Source organism: Notothenia rossii, assembly GCF_949606895.1.
Source record: "Notothenia rossii genome assembly, chromosome: 11".
Classification (NCBI taxonomy): Eukaryota; Metazoa; Chordata; class Actinopteri; order Perciformes; family Nototheniidae; genus Notothenia; species Notothenia rossii.
Window position 1 is genome coordinate 29982361 of NC_136910.1, and position 18699 is coordinate 30001059.

The 18699-nt window shown below is 41.8% G+C and overlaps 1 protein-coding gene across 4 annotated transcripts in view; it reads left to right on the forward strand.

Annotated features, from left to right (window-relative positions):
• Positions 1 to 304: 304 nt before the first annotated feature.
• The window catches only part of dcc (DCC netrin 1 receptor), a 496426-nt gene continuing 478031 nt past the window's right edge, over positions 305 to 18699 (forward strand). For all 4 annotated transcript variants that reach the window (XM_079658229.1, XM_079658231.1, XM_079658232.1 and 1 more), the window contains exon 1: positions 305 to 902. In XM_079658229.1, coding sequence (XP_079514355.1) covers positions 776 to 902 — 127 coding nt within the window. In that variant the 5' untranslated portion in view covers positions 305 to 775. The remainder of the gene's footprint in view (positions 903 to 18699) is intronic.

Here is an 18699-nt window from a genome sequence, read left to right on the forward strand (position 1 = left end):
CATTCTGATGAAGGGACTCTGGTCTCTATGTGATTAAGTTCCCAGTTTTGCCAGAGGGGGCAGCAGAGTTCAGCTGATCTCTCCCCCGCTGCTGCGCCTCCTCCGCCGGGCTCCAGCTTCTCCTCCGCTCTGCTCCAGCTCCGGGCTTTACCTCCAGCCTCCGTAGATCAGTAGCTCAGTAGCTCCATAATCTGCCAATGCCTCTCCACCTCCCTCTCTCTCCAGCTGTAAAGAAGAGAGAGAAAGAGAGAGAGAGAGAGAGAGAGAGAGAGAGAGAGAGAGAGAGAGAGATAGAGAGTGTGTGTGTTCGCACCCTCCCTTCCAAACTCCTCCTCCTCTTCTACCGAGCCTCTCCATCAGTCCTCACCGGCAGACGGATCAGACCTCCGGGAAGGCAGCGTGGATTGTACCCCACCTCGCATCAATGTGAATGGGATTGAATAATGGGGCCTCTGTCTGCATAGTTACTGGAACTTATTCCTCCCTCCGGACAGAAGGAAACTAACAGCGGTGTGTCTTGTTGGGATTTCTCTTCTCTTTTTTTCTTTTCGGGATCAAACCCCGACCAAGGAGGTTTTGGGGAGAGGAGAGGTTGTTTCATCCCTCTCTCTCCTCCTCATCCTCCTGACTCAACATCCTGCTTTTTTGTTTTTTATTATATATTTTGAATTGATACTTGGGTTGTGCGGAAGATCTTTTTAACCAGACACCAGCAGGATCTGCGGGTGGTGGTTCCGGTGGTTCCTCGGGCTGTTCGGGACCGGAGCGGGGCAGCATGGAGCCGGGTTCGCTAGGATGTATGGATGATGTTTGGGGGCTGATGGAGCGGAGGAGAGGGGGGACAGGAGGTCTGTACCTGCTGCTGCTCTGCTGGCTGCTGGCTGCTCTCACCGCAGCGCAAGGTGAGTCGCAAACCAATAAAGCATATGCTGATATCAAGTGTGTGTGTGTGTGTGTGTGTGTGTGTGTGCGCGCGCGCGCGCGCGTGCGCGTGCCGGTTGCCGCAGACCAAACGAGAATTGACACATTTGTTGCTTCACTGAAAAACTGAAAATTGACTTTAATTAAATTTATTATGTCAACACATGTCATATAAATGTATGAGGTTAGTTGAAACATTAATATTAAGTTGAACCAAATATTTGCTATTTAAACTGAATATTAGTGCTTTCAACTAACCTCATTAATTAAATAAGTAATTAAAGTCAATGTTTCAGTTGTTCAGTATTCTCCTGGTCTACTGCTGTACAAATCCTAACCCGGCAGGGATCGGGTCTGGCCGGGTGGATCTCGGTTGTTCCGGTCTGCAGATCAGATCAGCTGCAGGCTGTAAGCGGCTTATTCTGGGTCTCAAAGGTTTCTACTGTGCTTCAGCAGGTTCCAGGCCGGGGTCCTGGCTTGGCTTCTACTTTGAACAGCGTTTAGTGAATTTCACTGGATTTTTCTCCTACCTTCCATCACCTAAAACATCATATTAACCGTGACTGATCAGGCTGAGGACTGGCATTCTGATCAGGTTTGGGGTTCGATATTTATGTGGTTGATAATTAGTCTGGTTAACATGAGTTATGCTACTCTGATCATGTTGTTTATACTTCCAAAAAGACTAGGCTTGGTTTGTCTGACTGAAATTAACCAGGTTTTGCTAGACTTGACCAGGTTAGCAGAGGTTGTTATGTGTTTGATGCTTTATCATATCACACCTTACATCACCTTCTCCTGAAGCTTAGTGTTCTCAGAGTTTTACCTTCAACTTCTCATGAAGCAACGATGACTGGTCAGGTTTAGGACGCTGATTTTCGACAGATCCATTGATACTTTATTGATCTCAGAAGAAGGCTACATGCCATGTAAATCACACAGCAAATGGAAAAGCACTGTGAAAAGGTGGGAAAAGCGGTGGTGGCGAAGTCCATAGGGACTTGGCTTGGGAACTGGAAGGTCACTGGTTCAAGTCCCCGAAAGACCAAGTGCTACCGAAGTGTCCCTGAGCAAGGCACCGTTCCCTACACTGCTCCCCGGGCGCGGTACATAATGGCACTGCACCTAACACTAGGATGGGTCAAATGCAGAAGGTACATTTCCCCTCTGTGGGACGATTAAGGGTATAACAAATAAATAAAAATGTCTCAAGATCATACGTACAAAAGAAAATAAACTATAAAACCATGCCATCCTTAAATGTATCAATTGAATGTTTGCTGTGCATGATATGTCTAATTTAAGTTTGCATGCTGTTCATTTAGGTGCAAGATTGTCAGGGATATAATTAACTTTGACCATCTACTTTACCGGTTGTATTTCTAATGGTTTGTACTTGGTTTGACTGTGCAGATTTGCATTGGTCATGAATATTTTTGATTTGATTTATTCAGAAATGAACAGCATTAAATTATATACAGTATATACAGTATATAGGTGATTTTTAAATAAATAGATGGTTCAGTCCACTTTAGGAAATCCCAAAGCATTGTTAGAGAATCACTGTTTTTGTATTTGCTTTATGATTTAGATTTTTGTGTGTGTCTCCTGCTGTAAATACATTCAGTCCAATTTCAATTAGGCTAATTGATTAATTGATAGCAAACACACACACACAAACACACACACACACACAAACAAACTAACAATAACAGAAGCACTCCACCCGTACCATTCATGAAACCTTAAACACTGACATTTTACGGAACAGCACACATCACACGTTCCTACTCACTCTGACAGCTCCGATTGGTCTTTGCTTGGAAATAAGATCTCCAGGCTGTTGGTCCTCCATGGCACCCAGCCTATGGTCTGGTCACTCCAACATAGAGATGGTATTTAGAAATGTGAAATCAGGTGATTCCAATGGTATTGAGAATAACTTTGGTAACTGCCAGCCTAAGAGTTATACAAGGAGGTGTAGCTACAGTATGTCATGTTCCCTCAACTTCTGCTGAACTGTAAACTGTAAACTGCTACTCAAAAGAAGCAGTGACCTTTAACCCTTGTGTTATGTTCACATTTCGCACCCTTTGGTAATGTTCGGGTCAAATTGACCCGGGACATATTTCAGGGTTTAAAAAAAATACAGAACTAAATTCAACATGCACAATTCCTTATATATATTGTCTTTAACTCATTCCCCAACAATATAAATGAAATATATGATTAGTTTTTGAAAATACTCTTTGCTAGATCAAATTTAACAATGGAAGTGTCCATCGTTTTTTGTGATAAAAATGTAATTTATGTTAAAAAAAAAAAATACGCTGCAATAACGTAACCAGATGAGTGATTACAGCACCCGGTAACATTTTACACACATTTGTATCATACAGATGCAGGACTTTTACACGCCTGTTATCTAACCGACAGGTCCGCACGCACTCTCCAGCTGAAACTCTCTCGTCTTATTAATTTAAGCATGTTCTTATTAATTTATACAGCCCCCCCCCAAATGCAATACCAGCCGCTCAATGCGCAGTGCAGATTCGGTAATGAATAAATAAGAAGCATTAATTCACAAACTAAATCAGGAGACCTTTAAAGTTTTACGTTCACATCAAAGTATCAGTATGCGTTGTGTTGATAATGGACGAGACCCGAGTCAGCGTAACGTTGAGACGATCTCTGTTTAATGTCTGATAACAGATAAAACGATCAGTTTTATATACATTTCCCTCACAGTGACTCCTCTCATTGGAACGTTTTCAAAAAGGAAAGAGGAAACGTGAGGGACACAATATACAACAAGTAAAATCACAAAGGAAGGAAATGAAAGTCCTCACAACAATAAACTGCTGAGCACAGCTCTCCGACCTTGCCAGGTATTTAACATTCAATAAAATGAAGAACACAGAATACAATAATATAGAACACAGAATAAAATAATATAAAACACAGAATGTGTGTGATTATACAAAATTAAATTAAATAAACCCCACTGCATATTTACATCTGCTACACTAACACACATGGCAAGTGCAGCAACACTCCTCGTCTCTGTAATTAGTTCAGTCCGTAGTCCAAAAGTAACAAAAAAATATAAACAATCTCATCTATTCAGGTGATCGGGCCCTATATGGGTGCTATCCGAGGTGCTGATTTTCAGATAGCAGCACCCTGTGCTAATTAAACAACTTCAATAAAACAACTACTTCAGACTGACTAACACCTGCAGCTAAATCCAGGCAAGCAATGCACAATAACCAACAGAACCACATCAGAAATTGCACACATAGCTACACGGGCAGTTCAGGCAACAGGTATGCCACAGAGAGAAAGGGGTGTGCATTTCACTCACCATATTTCAAGAGGAAGGCCATTCTCCTGTCTTTCATGGTGGCAAAATATTCAATAACAATGTCATAGAACTTCCCAGCGGCCTTTAGGTCCTCCACAACAACAGAGTCAATGGATATTGTGGCTAGGTTGACAAGTCTTTCCTGTCCACACGTGTTCCTCAGATACGTTTTGATCCTTTTTAGACAGGAAAAGGAGCGCTCTGCTGATGTGCTGGTGGCTGGTATCGTGAGCATGAGCTGGAGTAGCTTGTAGACCTCGGAGAGTGTGCCCTGTGTAGGTCATCCTCAATAAGAAGCTGTATCAGCTCTCCTGGTGGCTTGTGAAACAACCTGTTGTTGTACAGCGTGTGCAGCTCATTCCTTAACTTCTGCTCATCAAAGAATGGATAGGTGTTGATCAGCTGAGCCAGCTCACTGCTGGGAAATGCAGCAGGCTTGCAGAACGATGCAAATGATGTATGTTCCAGTATCCGAAAAAAGTTCAGGCGCTCCATATCTGCAAATCTTTGGGTCATGTGCAACACTATGCCGTCAACAATCTGGTAGTAAAGACGCCGGAAAGACACAACCGTTTCCTCATCTCCTTCTTGCTGGTGCTGGTTAAACCCCTGCTCCAGGTCGTCCCAGCCGTGGCGACGTCGTTTACGTCGGGGCACAGGATCGCCGACTGTTTTGACCGTGTCATCGTAAATGCGACTGAATGTCTCATCTGTTCTTGTGGCTTTGAGAATGCTGAGAGTGCTCATGATCCGATCCTGGCATTTTTTGATGTCCGCCGTCTTGCTTTGCAGAACCTGGAAGAGTGGTTCTGTGAGTCCGACAATGGACTGAAAGACCCCGAGCAGGAAGGTGAAGTCAAAATCCTCAATTTTTGCTTCAAGGAAGCACTCTGTGCAATGGTCTCTTTGTCCCATCCCAGCTCTGTCATTATCCTGTCAAAAGCGATACAGAGCGACCCGCGTCCTTCATGGATGGCGTGTACTGCGCGGCTTTTAAAGTCCCACCTCACAGCAGAACCCCCTGGTACACGCACAGCTCGATAAACTTCAGACAGTAGTGCTGATCTCTTACATGAACGTGAGAAAAAATTGTGGAAGGCATCGAGATTGGCAAAAAACAGTTTGGCTGCTTGAATGTTGTTTGTGCTTTGTGCTAAAACCAAATTTAATATGTGAGCATAACAGTGGATGAATAGCGCATTGGGGCAGTGTGCTTTCACTAAAGCCTGAACGCCATAGTGCTGTCCGCTCATGCAGCTTGCTCCGTCATAAGTCTGACAAATCAATTTGTTTGTTGGACTGTAGTTCCTGATGGCTCTCATGACAACTGATGTTACAGCTTTTGCGTCTCTTTCTAAGCTGACATAAAAAAAGCAGAGGAAACGTTCACACACACTGCCTTTTTCATTCACGTATCTGATTATGATAGTGAGTTGGCACTTATTGGAGATGTCTGATGTGTCATCCACTTGTACAGCAATGGAAGGACAAATTTCTTTCTTTATCAGTCTCATCCTGGATACAACGAGCTATGCTCTCAATGATGTCATTTTGTATGGTGTTTGACATACCGCTGAAGACGGTTGAAGATCCCAAGTGCTCCGCGAGTGCAGTGTCAAACTCTGCAAATGCACGTACCAGCTCTACGAAATTGCCCCTGTTAGAGCTGCCAGCGGCCTCATTGTGTCCCCTGAATGCTTGCTCTTGACGCGCAAGGTACAGGGCAGCAGTGATGAGTTTCCTCAGAATATCCCGGTTCTTTTTGACTTGTTCGTTGTGCTTCTTTGTGCTAATGGTTCTTGCTACATCCAGAGCCTCGTCAATCCTGACGCGTCCAAAAAGCTTTAATTTCACAGCACAATCTATTTTTGGATTTACCGTGCCTCTCAATTGCCCGTGACAGGTTGGCAAGGTCGATGAATCCTGAAGTTGCCCAAGGATTGTTCAGGGAGCACGAATTCTTGTCAAAAAGAAGACATGGCCAGCAAAATAGACGCTGAAGTTTAGCGCTTCCAGTTAGCCACTCCGTGCGGACATAATTGTCCTCATTGAACGTCCGATTCATTCCCTTATTCCTCTGTGTACACAGCTTGAGTGTGGGCGTTGGCCTGTCATCTGCTTTAATTTTTAGTTGCTGCTGTAGCGGAAGTTTAGTGAAGTTATGCTTAATTAAGTACGCCAAATCTCCTCCCTCCATAATGCTTCATTTGCTTGATAATTTCTAACGGCGGTGATGACAGTTACAGTAGTAAAACTGATGTTGATGCGATTTGATTGGATTGTGAGGAAAGGGATTTTGCCTCACAATCCAATCAAATCGCCAGCCGGAAGCCGGAGGCGGCCTGCTTCCCTTGGCATGGCCCTGACCAATCACAGGTTGGCAGGGGCATGACGTGGGCCTCATCTGATTGGTCAATCCCTCAAAAAAAATTACAACAAGGGAAGCCAGATTCGGCTGGCCTCCTCTCGCAACAGTGAATGCAATCTACTGTTTCACCATAACATCTAGAGCGGCGCTGTTTGTTTCACTCTTTGTAAAATACTCAATGAGAATGGGGGAGAGACGGAGAGACGGTCCGGCAGGAACACACAGCAAAGGAGAATTACCGAAAAAAAACAAAGTGTTTTTATTTATTTATTTAAATTATAACTAAAATCCGAAAAAACAGGGGAAGCCTGGCTTCCCTTGGCCTCCGGAGAAAACGCCACTGATTGGAACACAAGAACCACACATCCAAAAGTAATTGGCTGTGAAATATAGAGAGAATGAAACATCCATATAAATGACATAGAACAGATATAAACACAAAGCAAATAAAAACAATTAACAGTCACTATTCATAAAATACAGTATATCCGAAAAATATATTGATGAAGTGACGCTGAAGAACACCATGTGAGTCAATGGGCAAGTCCGTTTAGGAAAAACATGATGTACAGAACTTCTTTGTGTGTATAGCACAGATGTACTTGTTACAGTTGCTGCATGTAGTCTGTGTCTTGGAGTCCTTTGAGGGTCCACAGACCTCACAGCTGGCTGTGGGGGTCTTCTTGCGGCTGGCTGTGGGGGTCTTCCAGCAGCTGGCTCTGAGTCAAGTTCATCTTCCAATTTGCTTTCAAATTCTGAGTTTACCTCCACATTATCCTCATCTTCAGAAATGTCTTCCTGTTCCACTTCACCGTTTTCTTCAAATGCATTCAACTTACTCTCATCCATTATTAGCTCCAAGGCTCTCTGAGCAGAATATATTTTGGCCATTTTGTTGGTAGATAATTGTAGTTCTGCACTACACTGTTACTACACTGAGGTTATGTCTATGTTTAGTCCCTCCTCCGGCGTGCAGGTGCGAGGGGGGACAGTGCGAGAAAATTTAAAATGTTGATACATTTCTGGAAGATCTAAAATGTTTATAATGTTCTAGGATAGTTTTGTGTACACACTACAAAGGGTAAAGATCAAGGGAAAACAGGATCAAACAGCTCCTCTATGCATTCAAGTGTGTGTGTGTGTGTGTGTGTGTGTGTGTGTGTGTGTGTGTGTGTGTGTGTGTGTGTGTGTGTGTGTGTGTGTGTGTGTGTCTTTAGTTTTTGTGTGTTTTTCTCTGTCTGTCTGTCCTGCTATTGTATCTGGGTCAGATTGAATCAAACCTCTTATGAAGGACATAAATGCGGGTGGGCATTTTTTCATAAGTGGAAAAAAATAAAAACAATTCCACATGTCCTTCCCAATAAATAAGCCCCGGCCATTGAGTTTCAGGTTGAACAAAAATATCCTTATATTTTTATTTATTCATTCAAAAATGGAAATCGGGTCAATTTGACCCGAACACCACACAAGGGGGTCTAAATTGTACTCTGTCATCAGTCAATCAGAACAGGTATGTTTTCAGGTGTTTGTTACGATTAGAGCAATTAAAATGAAATGGCACATTAGGTTAAAGCATCCTTATTGGCAATGGTTTATGTGTTTGTTGTTAAGTACCGATATTGTAGCACATTAAGTGATGCTGGGCTCAGCTAGGTTTTTCTAAGATCTGTTTATTTCTACAAAATTACAGCCTTCCAAGCATTGCAACCAATCGACATTGCTCCTTCTCTGCTGCTGGTATTATTTTGCCTCCATGTATCGAAACGAGGATTTTGCATTTAAGTCTTTCATTGCCATAACTACACTGTAGCTACTGTGCAAATGACGATAAAGCCTTTGAACCTTTGAATAACAGACATTATTTCCTTGAAATTGCTGGAAAACTTCATGATTTCGCAGTTGAAATTATATCCTACTCATCCATGAAGCGGACAAGGCTGGATCATTCACCAACTTCAAAAGTCAAATGTATGTCATTATTAAAATGAATAGTCTAATTACTCTTCAAGAAGAAAATACTTTGAGAAGAAAGTATCCTTGGTGGGCTGAAAGGTGTTCGGAGAGTAGGAAGCAGCTTATTGTGAAAAGTGACTTAAAACTTAAATGAAGATGGATGGAGTTTTTGAGGATGTGGACCAGAGGCCTGTACTACAAATCTAATTCAACCTAACCTGTATATGTTTGAGTTAGCCAGTTGACCTAATCCAAAACATATGCGCTCTCGCTAAACTGTCCTACGACGCGGGTTCAAGTGGATCGCTCAAGCCAGCCGTGCTCTATCTAGTTAGGTGCGTGTGCACATGAGAGGGGTGGTATTTGGAGCATTCGACCAATCACAAACATGGAGAAGCATACTGACAGCGCAGCGTCATACTTCCTGAATGAAAAGTCAACTATAATATTAGTCAAATATGAAGAAGTTAAACTTTAAACATCCATGACTTAAACACTTTATCCAGGATAAAAGCCACAGAGCTGCACCTGCAAGGTGAATACAGCTGGTAAAAGAAAAAGTGTTTGAATGCGTACATTAACAGGTTTATGATATCACTGCCCCGTCTAAGACACGATCTGACTTTAATTACATTTGACTCGAGTGTTTCGTCAACTTAATGTGTTGCTTAAAATAATACTTCTGCATACAGTATGTGACACTGTGAATGTTGCACGGCCAGATACGGCTCAGCTGACTCAGATAAGGAAATATATGATACATTATGATGTTATATGAATGATAATGGGACACGTCAACGTCTGCACTCACAGTGTACTGTGACTGTACTTAATGTTACTCTGATCCGGTTACTTATGTTGTGCAGATATTTAAGTAAGCTTTCTTAACGCTAATGTTATAATAGTCAGATTGCTCTGAAGATGGGAGGTGATATTCTATTAATGCTTACGTTCACACAGTCGGTGATTTTTTGCCGGCCGTCTTTCTTGCAACGGCAGTTTTTTCTGTATTTCCTTTCTCCTGTAATATGACTTGATCGCTTTAAACTCTGCACACTAAGCTGTGATTGGTCAGCAGGCGGTGCTTTCACTGAGTTGATCTCTTATCCTGCAACCTAACCTGCTCCGGACCAGGCGGGTATACTATGAAGCAGGATTTTCGTTTAACAAGATAACTTCTGGGATTTCCGGTACTACGAAGCTGGTTCACTTTTTAGCGGGCTAGATCTCCATGGTGACTTATCCTGGAACCTAGTCTGTGCTCCGAGGCAGGATAGGTTCCAGGATAAGAGATCAACACAGTGAAAGCACCACGCCTGCTGACCAATCAGAGCTCAGTGTGCGGAGGAAATACAGTTTAAACTGCCGTTGCAGGAAAGACGGCCGGCCAAAATCACAGACTGTGTGAACGTGAAAATGTATAGAACATCACCTCCCATCTGACTATTATAACTATTATTATACTATTATGTAAAGAAAGCTTAATTAAATATCTGCCACAACATAAGGAAACAGATCAAAGTAACATTACGTTGCCTACAGTCCGCGGCACTGTGAGTGCAGACGTCGATGTGTCCCATTATCATTCATATCACATCATATCACATCATAGTGTATCATATATTTACTTATCTGAGTCAGCTGAGCCGTGTCTGGCTGTGCAACACTCACAGTGTCACATACTGTATGCAGAAGTATTATTTTAAGCAACACATTAAGTTGACGAAACACTCGAGTCAAATGTAATTAAAGTCAGATCCACTCGTGTCTTGGACGGGGCAGTGATATCATAAACCTGTTAATGTACGCATTGAAACACTTTTTCTTTTAACAGCTGTATTCACCTTGCAGGATATCCTATGTGGCTTTTATCCTGGATAAAGTGTTTAAGTTATGGATGTTTAAAGTTTTACTTCTTCATATTTGACTAATATTATAGTTTTCATTCAGAAAGTATGACGCTACGCTGTCAGTACGCTTCTCCATGTTTGTGATTGGTCGAATGCTCCAGATACCACCCCTTTTATGTGAACGCGCGCCTAACTAGATAGGACACGGCTGGCTTGAGCAAACGAGTTGATAGCCAGCGTTGTACGACAGTTTAGCGAGAGCGGCTTTGTTTTGGATTAAGTCAACCTGATAACTCAAAACATATCCAGGATAGGTTGAACTAGATTCGTAGTATACCCTCCTGGCTAGCTGTTCAGCATAAGTTACCATGGAGATCTAGCCCGCTAAGAAGAGAACCAGCGTCGTAGGACCGGAAACCCAGAGTTTTCCCTGAAGTTAGCTCGCTAACCGAAAATCCTGCTTCGTAGTACAGGCCTCAGGTGAATGCATCATCTTTGTTTCCGTGTTGGCTTAGTATTACTAGATTAGGTTTAAGATGTTTCTCAATGAGCTTTTACCCCCATAATTCATCATGAAACTCCAAACAAGACCGGTGAACCTAATAGAGCAGAGTTCTTCTGCAGCATCTTCTCCACATTCGACTGTACCACTCAGCAACCTCTCTCCTTTGACTTCATGGATTCACATGTGCATGGTGCATGATGAGTGAACATGTTGAACCAGGGTGAAGAGACCACATTAAATGTACATCACCTCAGTTTTAGGGATAATTCCCTACTAGTCATGTTGACCTGACTAATGGAGATCCCTCGCTGTGGATGTTACATGCTCACATGCTCACAATAATAATGCTAGCATGCAAATGTGATAACCATGTTCACCACCTTAGCATGTTAGAATACATGCACTTGCTAATTAGCACTTCACACAAAGTACAGCTGAGGCTAATAATAATCTATGGAGTAAGTGATTGAATAATTGTGTGTATCACGTTTAAAACAAATCCATCCGATAGTTCTTCAGTAATTTTCACACTTTCAGAAACTCAACTTAAATGTGGGAAATGAGAAATCAGGTTATCATCAAAAGTGATGGTATTCAGGATTTGGAACCATGACATTCTTTACAAAAGTACAGTATTGTTTGTCCAAAAGATCATGTCATTCCACAACAGTTGAGATATTTCAGTTCAGAATAAAGTGATTGACCGACTGATTGGTAGATTTACACTGGCAATCATGGTGTGTGAGCTGTGCTGTGTGATTTTGTGTATGTTTTTGTTTTTTGATTTGACTGTACAGCCCTTTGGTTTGGAGGTTTTAAAGTGCTTTATAAATAAAGCTGTATTCTATTGTATAATCATGGCTAAAACAAGCCTTATAGCCATTATGAAACCCAATGTTTTCCTCAGGTTGCTGCTCATGTAGTTACGACACACATTATTGTTAATGATAAGCATCCCTTATTATTGTTGCTAAAGGCATGTTTGTTGGTTTCATGGGGTTTCAGGTTAAAGAACAGGGAGCTCTGAGAGATTCTGTTTATTTTTCTGTAGATTATTTCCTACGCAGCAAAGTAATGTTCACAATCCTCTTGCTCTTCATCTGTTGTTTTGTCCCTAAGTACTTCCATCCCTCCAGTTGATCCTCTGTCTCTATCCATCTCTCTGGGTACACGTTTGTGTGTGTGTGTGTGTGTGTGTGTGTGTGTGTGTGTGTGTGTGTGTGTGTGTGTGTGTGTGTGTGTGTGTGTGTGTGTGTGTGTGTGTGTGTGTGTGTGTGTGTGTGTGTGTGTGTGTGTGTGTGTGTGTGTGTGTGTGTGTGTGTGTGTGTGTGTGTGTGTGTGTGTGTGTGTGTGTGTGTGTGTGTGTGTGTAGATTGTGCATGATACAATAATACTTTATTTTCAGATCAGGTCTGAAATTGTATTTACATCACAGCAGCTCCATTTACAACATCAAACAAGGAGAGATATTAAGACACGATACAAGGAGACAGACATTCAATATAACATCACAATCACTGAATACAATATGTTCAAGACCCTCTAACGTACTGGTGCACAAAGGAGTGCTTCAGTCCTACTTTATTAAATCGTGGGACCACTTTCATATTCTCTGTTCAGAACACGTTTGGGGTCAGAGATGGTGTTTTTGGACCGTCTCACTGTGTTGTGTGGTAGGCCGATTCATAGAGTTCCTCAAAGGGTTGATATACAATCTTTGAGCAGATGTTTTTGAACTGGTGGAGCTGTTTTGACTTTCAAGTAGTATTAGCATGTACTATGGCAGTACTGTAGAACTATCAAAAAACAGGAGAAGAATTTTTCCTTTTGGTCTTTCCAGGATAGCAGATGGTCTATCATAACGACCAAGTGTAGTCTTTTGGACAACGCTTTAGAACTCAGCACTGGGTTAGTATTAAGACTGAAGCTTTGTCGCAGGGAGATCTTGCAGTCACTGTCTACCTTTCAGAAGAACTATCTACATGTGTGTGTTCGGCCTACTTCTTTTCTACTGCTGTCAAATGCTTTACCGGCAGAATCCGCCTTTAGTGTAACATCCTTCTTGTACTCCTCTGCATTCTCAAGGATGAGCATTTGCAGTATTGTTTTTTAGGTCTCTGTTTTGTATAAAATCAGTTTGGTAGTACTGGATAATATTTACATATATCCAAGCTAGTTTGTTTATAGTTTAAGCAATGGATCTGCAACAGAAGGTCTCACATCTCTTCCTGGCTTTGGCATTTAGGAGATGGTTGGTAACTTAGTTTAACTGTTTAAAAAAGTGGATTTATGCTTGACCAAATAGGTTGAGTTAGTCAGTCCATAATTCCGTTTTCACAATAAAGTTACATAAGGGTCCTCTGCCTTTTATCACATCCTTTGAATATGAGCTCATCTTGTCTCCTCACATTTGTATGATTTGTCCTACCTTACCTTTTGTCCTATACATATCAGCATCCTGTCTTATCCTATTTTGTCCTAATATGTCGTTTCGTCTTATCTCATCTGCTTGTGTATTGTGTATCTGTTATGTCTTGTCTTTTGTTTGATCCCATCACATATCATGTTGTCGTCTTGTTTATTTGAAATGCTTGTCTTGTTTTCTTAAATCTCACTCGGTCTAGGCTCCTCTTGTCTTTGATTTGTCATTACATGTTTTGTCTCTTGTTTAATCCTGTACTAGTTTGTTGCTTCTAGCCTCATATCTTCTCATGTTGTTAGAACATATCTGTGATCTGATTCTTCTTTCTCTACCCTGTGGTGTCTTGTTGTGCCCTTCTCACCCGTTTGTTTCTTTCATCTCGTTTTATTTCATCTCATTTTATAGACTTGTGCTTATTGCTTCCCTTCTCATCACAGCTCGTCTCCTATTTGTCTTGGTCCCTCTCATCCCTTGCTGACTTGTCCAATCTTGTATCGTGATCTTGTTGTATATCATGGCATATTATGTCCATTTGTTTGTGTTACAAGCTGGCTCTGCTTGCAACATAAGGACCACACAGGAGTTGCCCAGAACAAGTATTTATTAACCAACACAGTGGTTACAACCAACAATAAAACATACACAGGAGCGGTGTCCTGGTGCACTGAGCAAGGCAGCTGAGAGAGAGCGAGAGCAAGTGCCACAGGTGGGTCTCATCACTGCTGATTACAAGGAAACACACAGGTTACAACAGCACCACCTGATGGACAACCACAGGGTTGTCACATTTGTATTAGTTTTCATCTTGCGTGATCCATCTAAACTTCTTTGTCCATCCCTACGTTATGTTATTTTGCCCCTATCTAATCTAATCTTATTTGATCATGTCTCATTTTCTTTTATCACATTGTGTCCCTTATGGTGTAATCAATTTAATATCTGTCCCATCTCAATTATGCTGATGTATTTTTTTTCTATTGTAATTCTATCCTAATCTATTTATGTGATTTTATTTCTCTCATCTTGCTTTTCTAGTCTGGTCCAGATAATCTTAATCTTCATTCTCTCATTTGGTCTTGCTGTTTTCTTGCCTCTTTTGTTATCAATGCCTTGCTGATGGACTCTCAGTGGAAGAGTCTCTTCTCTATTTAAATCGGCCATGCTGTGATCAAGTTCCCGCCTCATGATGGTCCAGCAGAATTCTTCCGCCCTCCTTGTTATTGACCCATCTCTTCTTTAAATGAAAGCTCCTGCTGATCAATAGCTCTGTCCGTCTTTAGTGATAAGTTATTGATCAGCTGATGAAGAGTCTGATGTTCACAAGCAGCTGACTACTGCTGGAAGTAATTCCTAATCTTGCTGTTGACATCAGGTTATTGATTGTGAGACTGAAGAATGATAGAGTTGAGTAGCTCATAATCATCTTCCTTCAGTTACACTACGCTCCAGAGCATCTCACAGCATGTCCTGGTATTTAAAAGATAAGGTTTGAAATAGTTTGTGAAGCAACGTTTTTTTTTTCATATAGATACATATTTGCAAAATAATCATCTGAAGATTTAATTTAGCAAATTGTGAAATTTATTATTTTGTCTTAAGAAGGACACACTGTCTTTTCACACCAAACATGTTTAAATTGTATCCGTCTTTTCCTTAGGGAATACAGACGTAATCATCTCAATACAACAGATTGTTTGTTCCTTGTAAAAACAATATCAATAAATAACCTTGTTACCTTATCCTCTATGATCATAGTGAGAATCCCAACCGCTTCACTTCCTAAAGTTGACTTTTTTTTTTTCTGGGAGATTTGTCTGTTGAAGCAGAGCTCAGAGGACAGGGATACAGAACAGGAGGGATGATGAGTAATATATGAGTCAAACCCACAACTGTAACACATGTCAATCACTGGATGATTTCTCTGTGCTTTGAGAAAGTGGGAGAAAATGATGTGTTTATAAAGAAGTGTTATTTCTACTTTTACTTGATCACAGCAAAAGTCTTCAACCAATTTAATTGGTATACCAACAGCAACATAGAAACTCCAGTCGCTGCAAAAGGGAAAAAACTATTAAAGCAGGAGGAGCTACATTTAATCAAGTATCACATAGAGCTAAAATCTCAAAGCAGTAAAACTTTTTCATTAATATGTAGAGCTGAATAATAAAGCAAGCGACGATCCATTAGAGACCCAGCAGGCTTTTAACACGAAGGAGATGTTAATTTACTACTCAATTTACCCATAATTCACATGTATCTACCGTATTTTCCGGACTATAAGTCACGTTTTTTTTACCTGTCAGGCAAGCGACTTATATATTGAATTTTATCTGACTGCGTTCAAACTCCGGCCAATAGATGGCTCTGTATACAATCGTGACAACTGAAAACTACTGTACCACCGAAGAAGAAAAAAGTCACGGGAGGATGCGTCATGTAACTTTACAGGATGTTTTGGGATGAATCGACACAGCATGGGCTTCAGTGACAGCCGACACCATCCTGTCTGGATTCAGAAAGGTCCAATCGGAGCTGATTCTGATGTAGAGTCTGAGGACAGCCCGGAGCAGGAAATGTTGCTTCATCGACACCTCTGTGTCTCTGTGTTAAACACTTCCACCAGAGTTGGCGGAAGTGCGACACAGAGGATGAAGACTTCAGTGGATAAATGCGACTTATACACCGAAGCGACTTATATATGTTTTCTTTCTCTTAACTACACGTTTTTTGATAAGAGCGACTTATATTCAGGTGTGACTTATAGTCCGGAGAATACGGTACTAATTTTGTTAAAAGTAGAAATACCTTCGTATTAAATCAGTTATCAATAATTGATTTGACTCCTACATGTTGCTCAATCAACAATATCACATTCGGTCCACATGCTAGCATGAGACTTCAAAGGGTGCAAAGGGCTTTTTTGTCATATGTACAGCTACAGTGTAGATATGTGATGAAAAACTTAACTAACAGGCTCCTCCAACACTGTAACACAAATATAAATATGAAGTAAAATAAATAAATAAAACAATAAACATAATGCAAGCTCAGGATATTAGCAGTCTTATGGCCCGCTCTACTGGACTCTATGGGTACTACTCTCTATCATGCTATGCGTGCATTCACCTACTGAGTTGCATAAACGTAGCCGGACAATCGGGGTGAGCCTACCTGAATGCGCGTTCAGGCCTATAGTATATAAGGCTGCTACGCCTCCCGACCGTCATCCTACACCCTCTTCAGCGAGCGGCATAGGAAAGACAGGGCCCCCAGGTAGAGGGCTCCGCCTGTGCTTATATAACTATGGGTTACAATACGTAACCCCTCGTTATATCTCACACAGGCTCCGCCCTCTACTGGACTCTATGGGTACAGTGGGTGGAGCCCCGATGTATAAACGCCCTGTCGTCCAACAACATCGACCCATCACGCTGCCCCTGACCGGCCTTTGGTTAACCTGTTAAGCCCCAAGCCTGTTTTTCAGGTCTCAGGCTAAAAATGACATTCCCAGAACAAATGACAATAACTTCCCTTCTAAAAGGGGTACATTAATAATATTTGTTCTCAAAGCAATGAAAAACCTGTGAGTTGGATGTAGAAGAGTCAGAATCAATATAGACTTTTTTTTATTTTAAAGTAAATTCAGATTGAACATAGTAAAAAAATGTAAATTATAGTGTCCGTCCAAAAATAAACCCTTACTTACTTATATAAACCACCCTTGAATGATGGGATCGGAGACTAAAAGCTTTAGAAATCCAAACTATTACATATAATATGTACCCTGTATCAACATTGATGCAAAACAAGTGATATTTGACCTTTTCAGAGAGGTTTAGCAAAAAAAAAAACACCTCTGGGGTAATTTGGGTGGAAATGGGTGTATCTGCCGGTTCTCTTGAACCCATTGGTCGATTTTGATGATTAACATCACTTTTGAACCGTTAGAGCCAATGTAATCGAAGGGGGATTTCCACATACACACACACACACGTTACCATTGAGAAGTGGGGGCTATGCACACGCAGTTTGCCCAAAGCGAAAAATCTTACGCTCTGAAATATGAAAACTGAAAACTAGTTTTATTGCTAATGGATTATCAGAAATTATTTCAAAGTGACACAGACACATTGGATTAACCTATGGATTAACCTTCAGCAGCGTTGTTATCAGTTTAATGCCATTGAAGACAACTTTTGATCAGAAAACAACAAAGGTAAGACATATTGCCGTGTTGGCAACCTAATGCTACGTGGTGTGATGTCTGTGTTAGCTTCTCATGTCGCGAGTTCGGATCGGTCAGTAATGATACCAATACCTGTCGAATCTGTGCAATGTCAGCTTGCTAATCGATATCTTGTTTTCCACATAGCTGAGTTTCTTCCCGTTAAGTGGGTATGACACATTAATAGGTTTTTAAATGTTAAGAAGCCCTCAGACGCTGTTTCTTGCAGATGTTGGGATTGGGGTTTAACATGTTAACAGAATAGAGCACAATGTACATGATAGAGGCTCTTGACTCCTTTCTTCACACCACCGATGGAATCCCAACCACTTTGTTCTGTAACAGGCTGTGGTGGATCCTTCTCTTGCTGCCTGGATAATAATAATAATTATTCCTTATATTTATTATATGGTCATGTACTGTGGACAATACCCACAGGAGCAAATTCAGGTGTCTTGCCCAAGGATTGCCCAGATTGCTTTACAGACGCAGCGGCGGCGGGTTTCGCCCCCTTGATCTGATGATCAATGCACAGCCCACTGTGCCACACCGCCCATTGTCACACCTAAAAGTCATCGAGGCGCTTTACAAGTACACATTAATATCATCGAGTGGATAATCTGAATAACTTTGTCGGACATTCCCTCCCGTCTCAGCCTGTCCCTCTCAGGAGCCAAGCCTTGAGAGGTTGGCCCAGAGTGGGTAACGCCCCTATTGCACCTGCAGTGGAAAGGCGTAGCAGCTATCTTGGCCATGGCTCGTGTGCAAACGTTTTCAACCCTAAGGGTGGATTGTCCTACAGAGCCAGGGAGAACCACCATTCGTCTGGCAGGGGCCCACCTCTTGACATGAGGCCGGCCGCCCTGTTTTCCAGTCCCGGAATGTGGGGGGCCTTCAGAGATAAAAACATTCTCTAAGGCCCACAAACACAGGTTCTCCGCTGTGCTAAACAAGGCGGCGGAGCTGACTCCATCCTGCCTGTTGATGTAAGCCACTGTGGTGCGGTTGTCGCTCCTCACCAGCACATGTATGCCCTGTAGTAAGGGGTTGCAGTGCTGTAGGAGCAGTACTACTGCCCGTAGCTCTAGAAG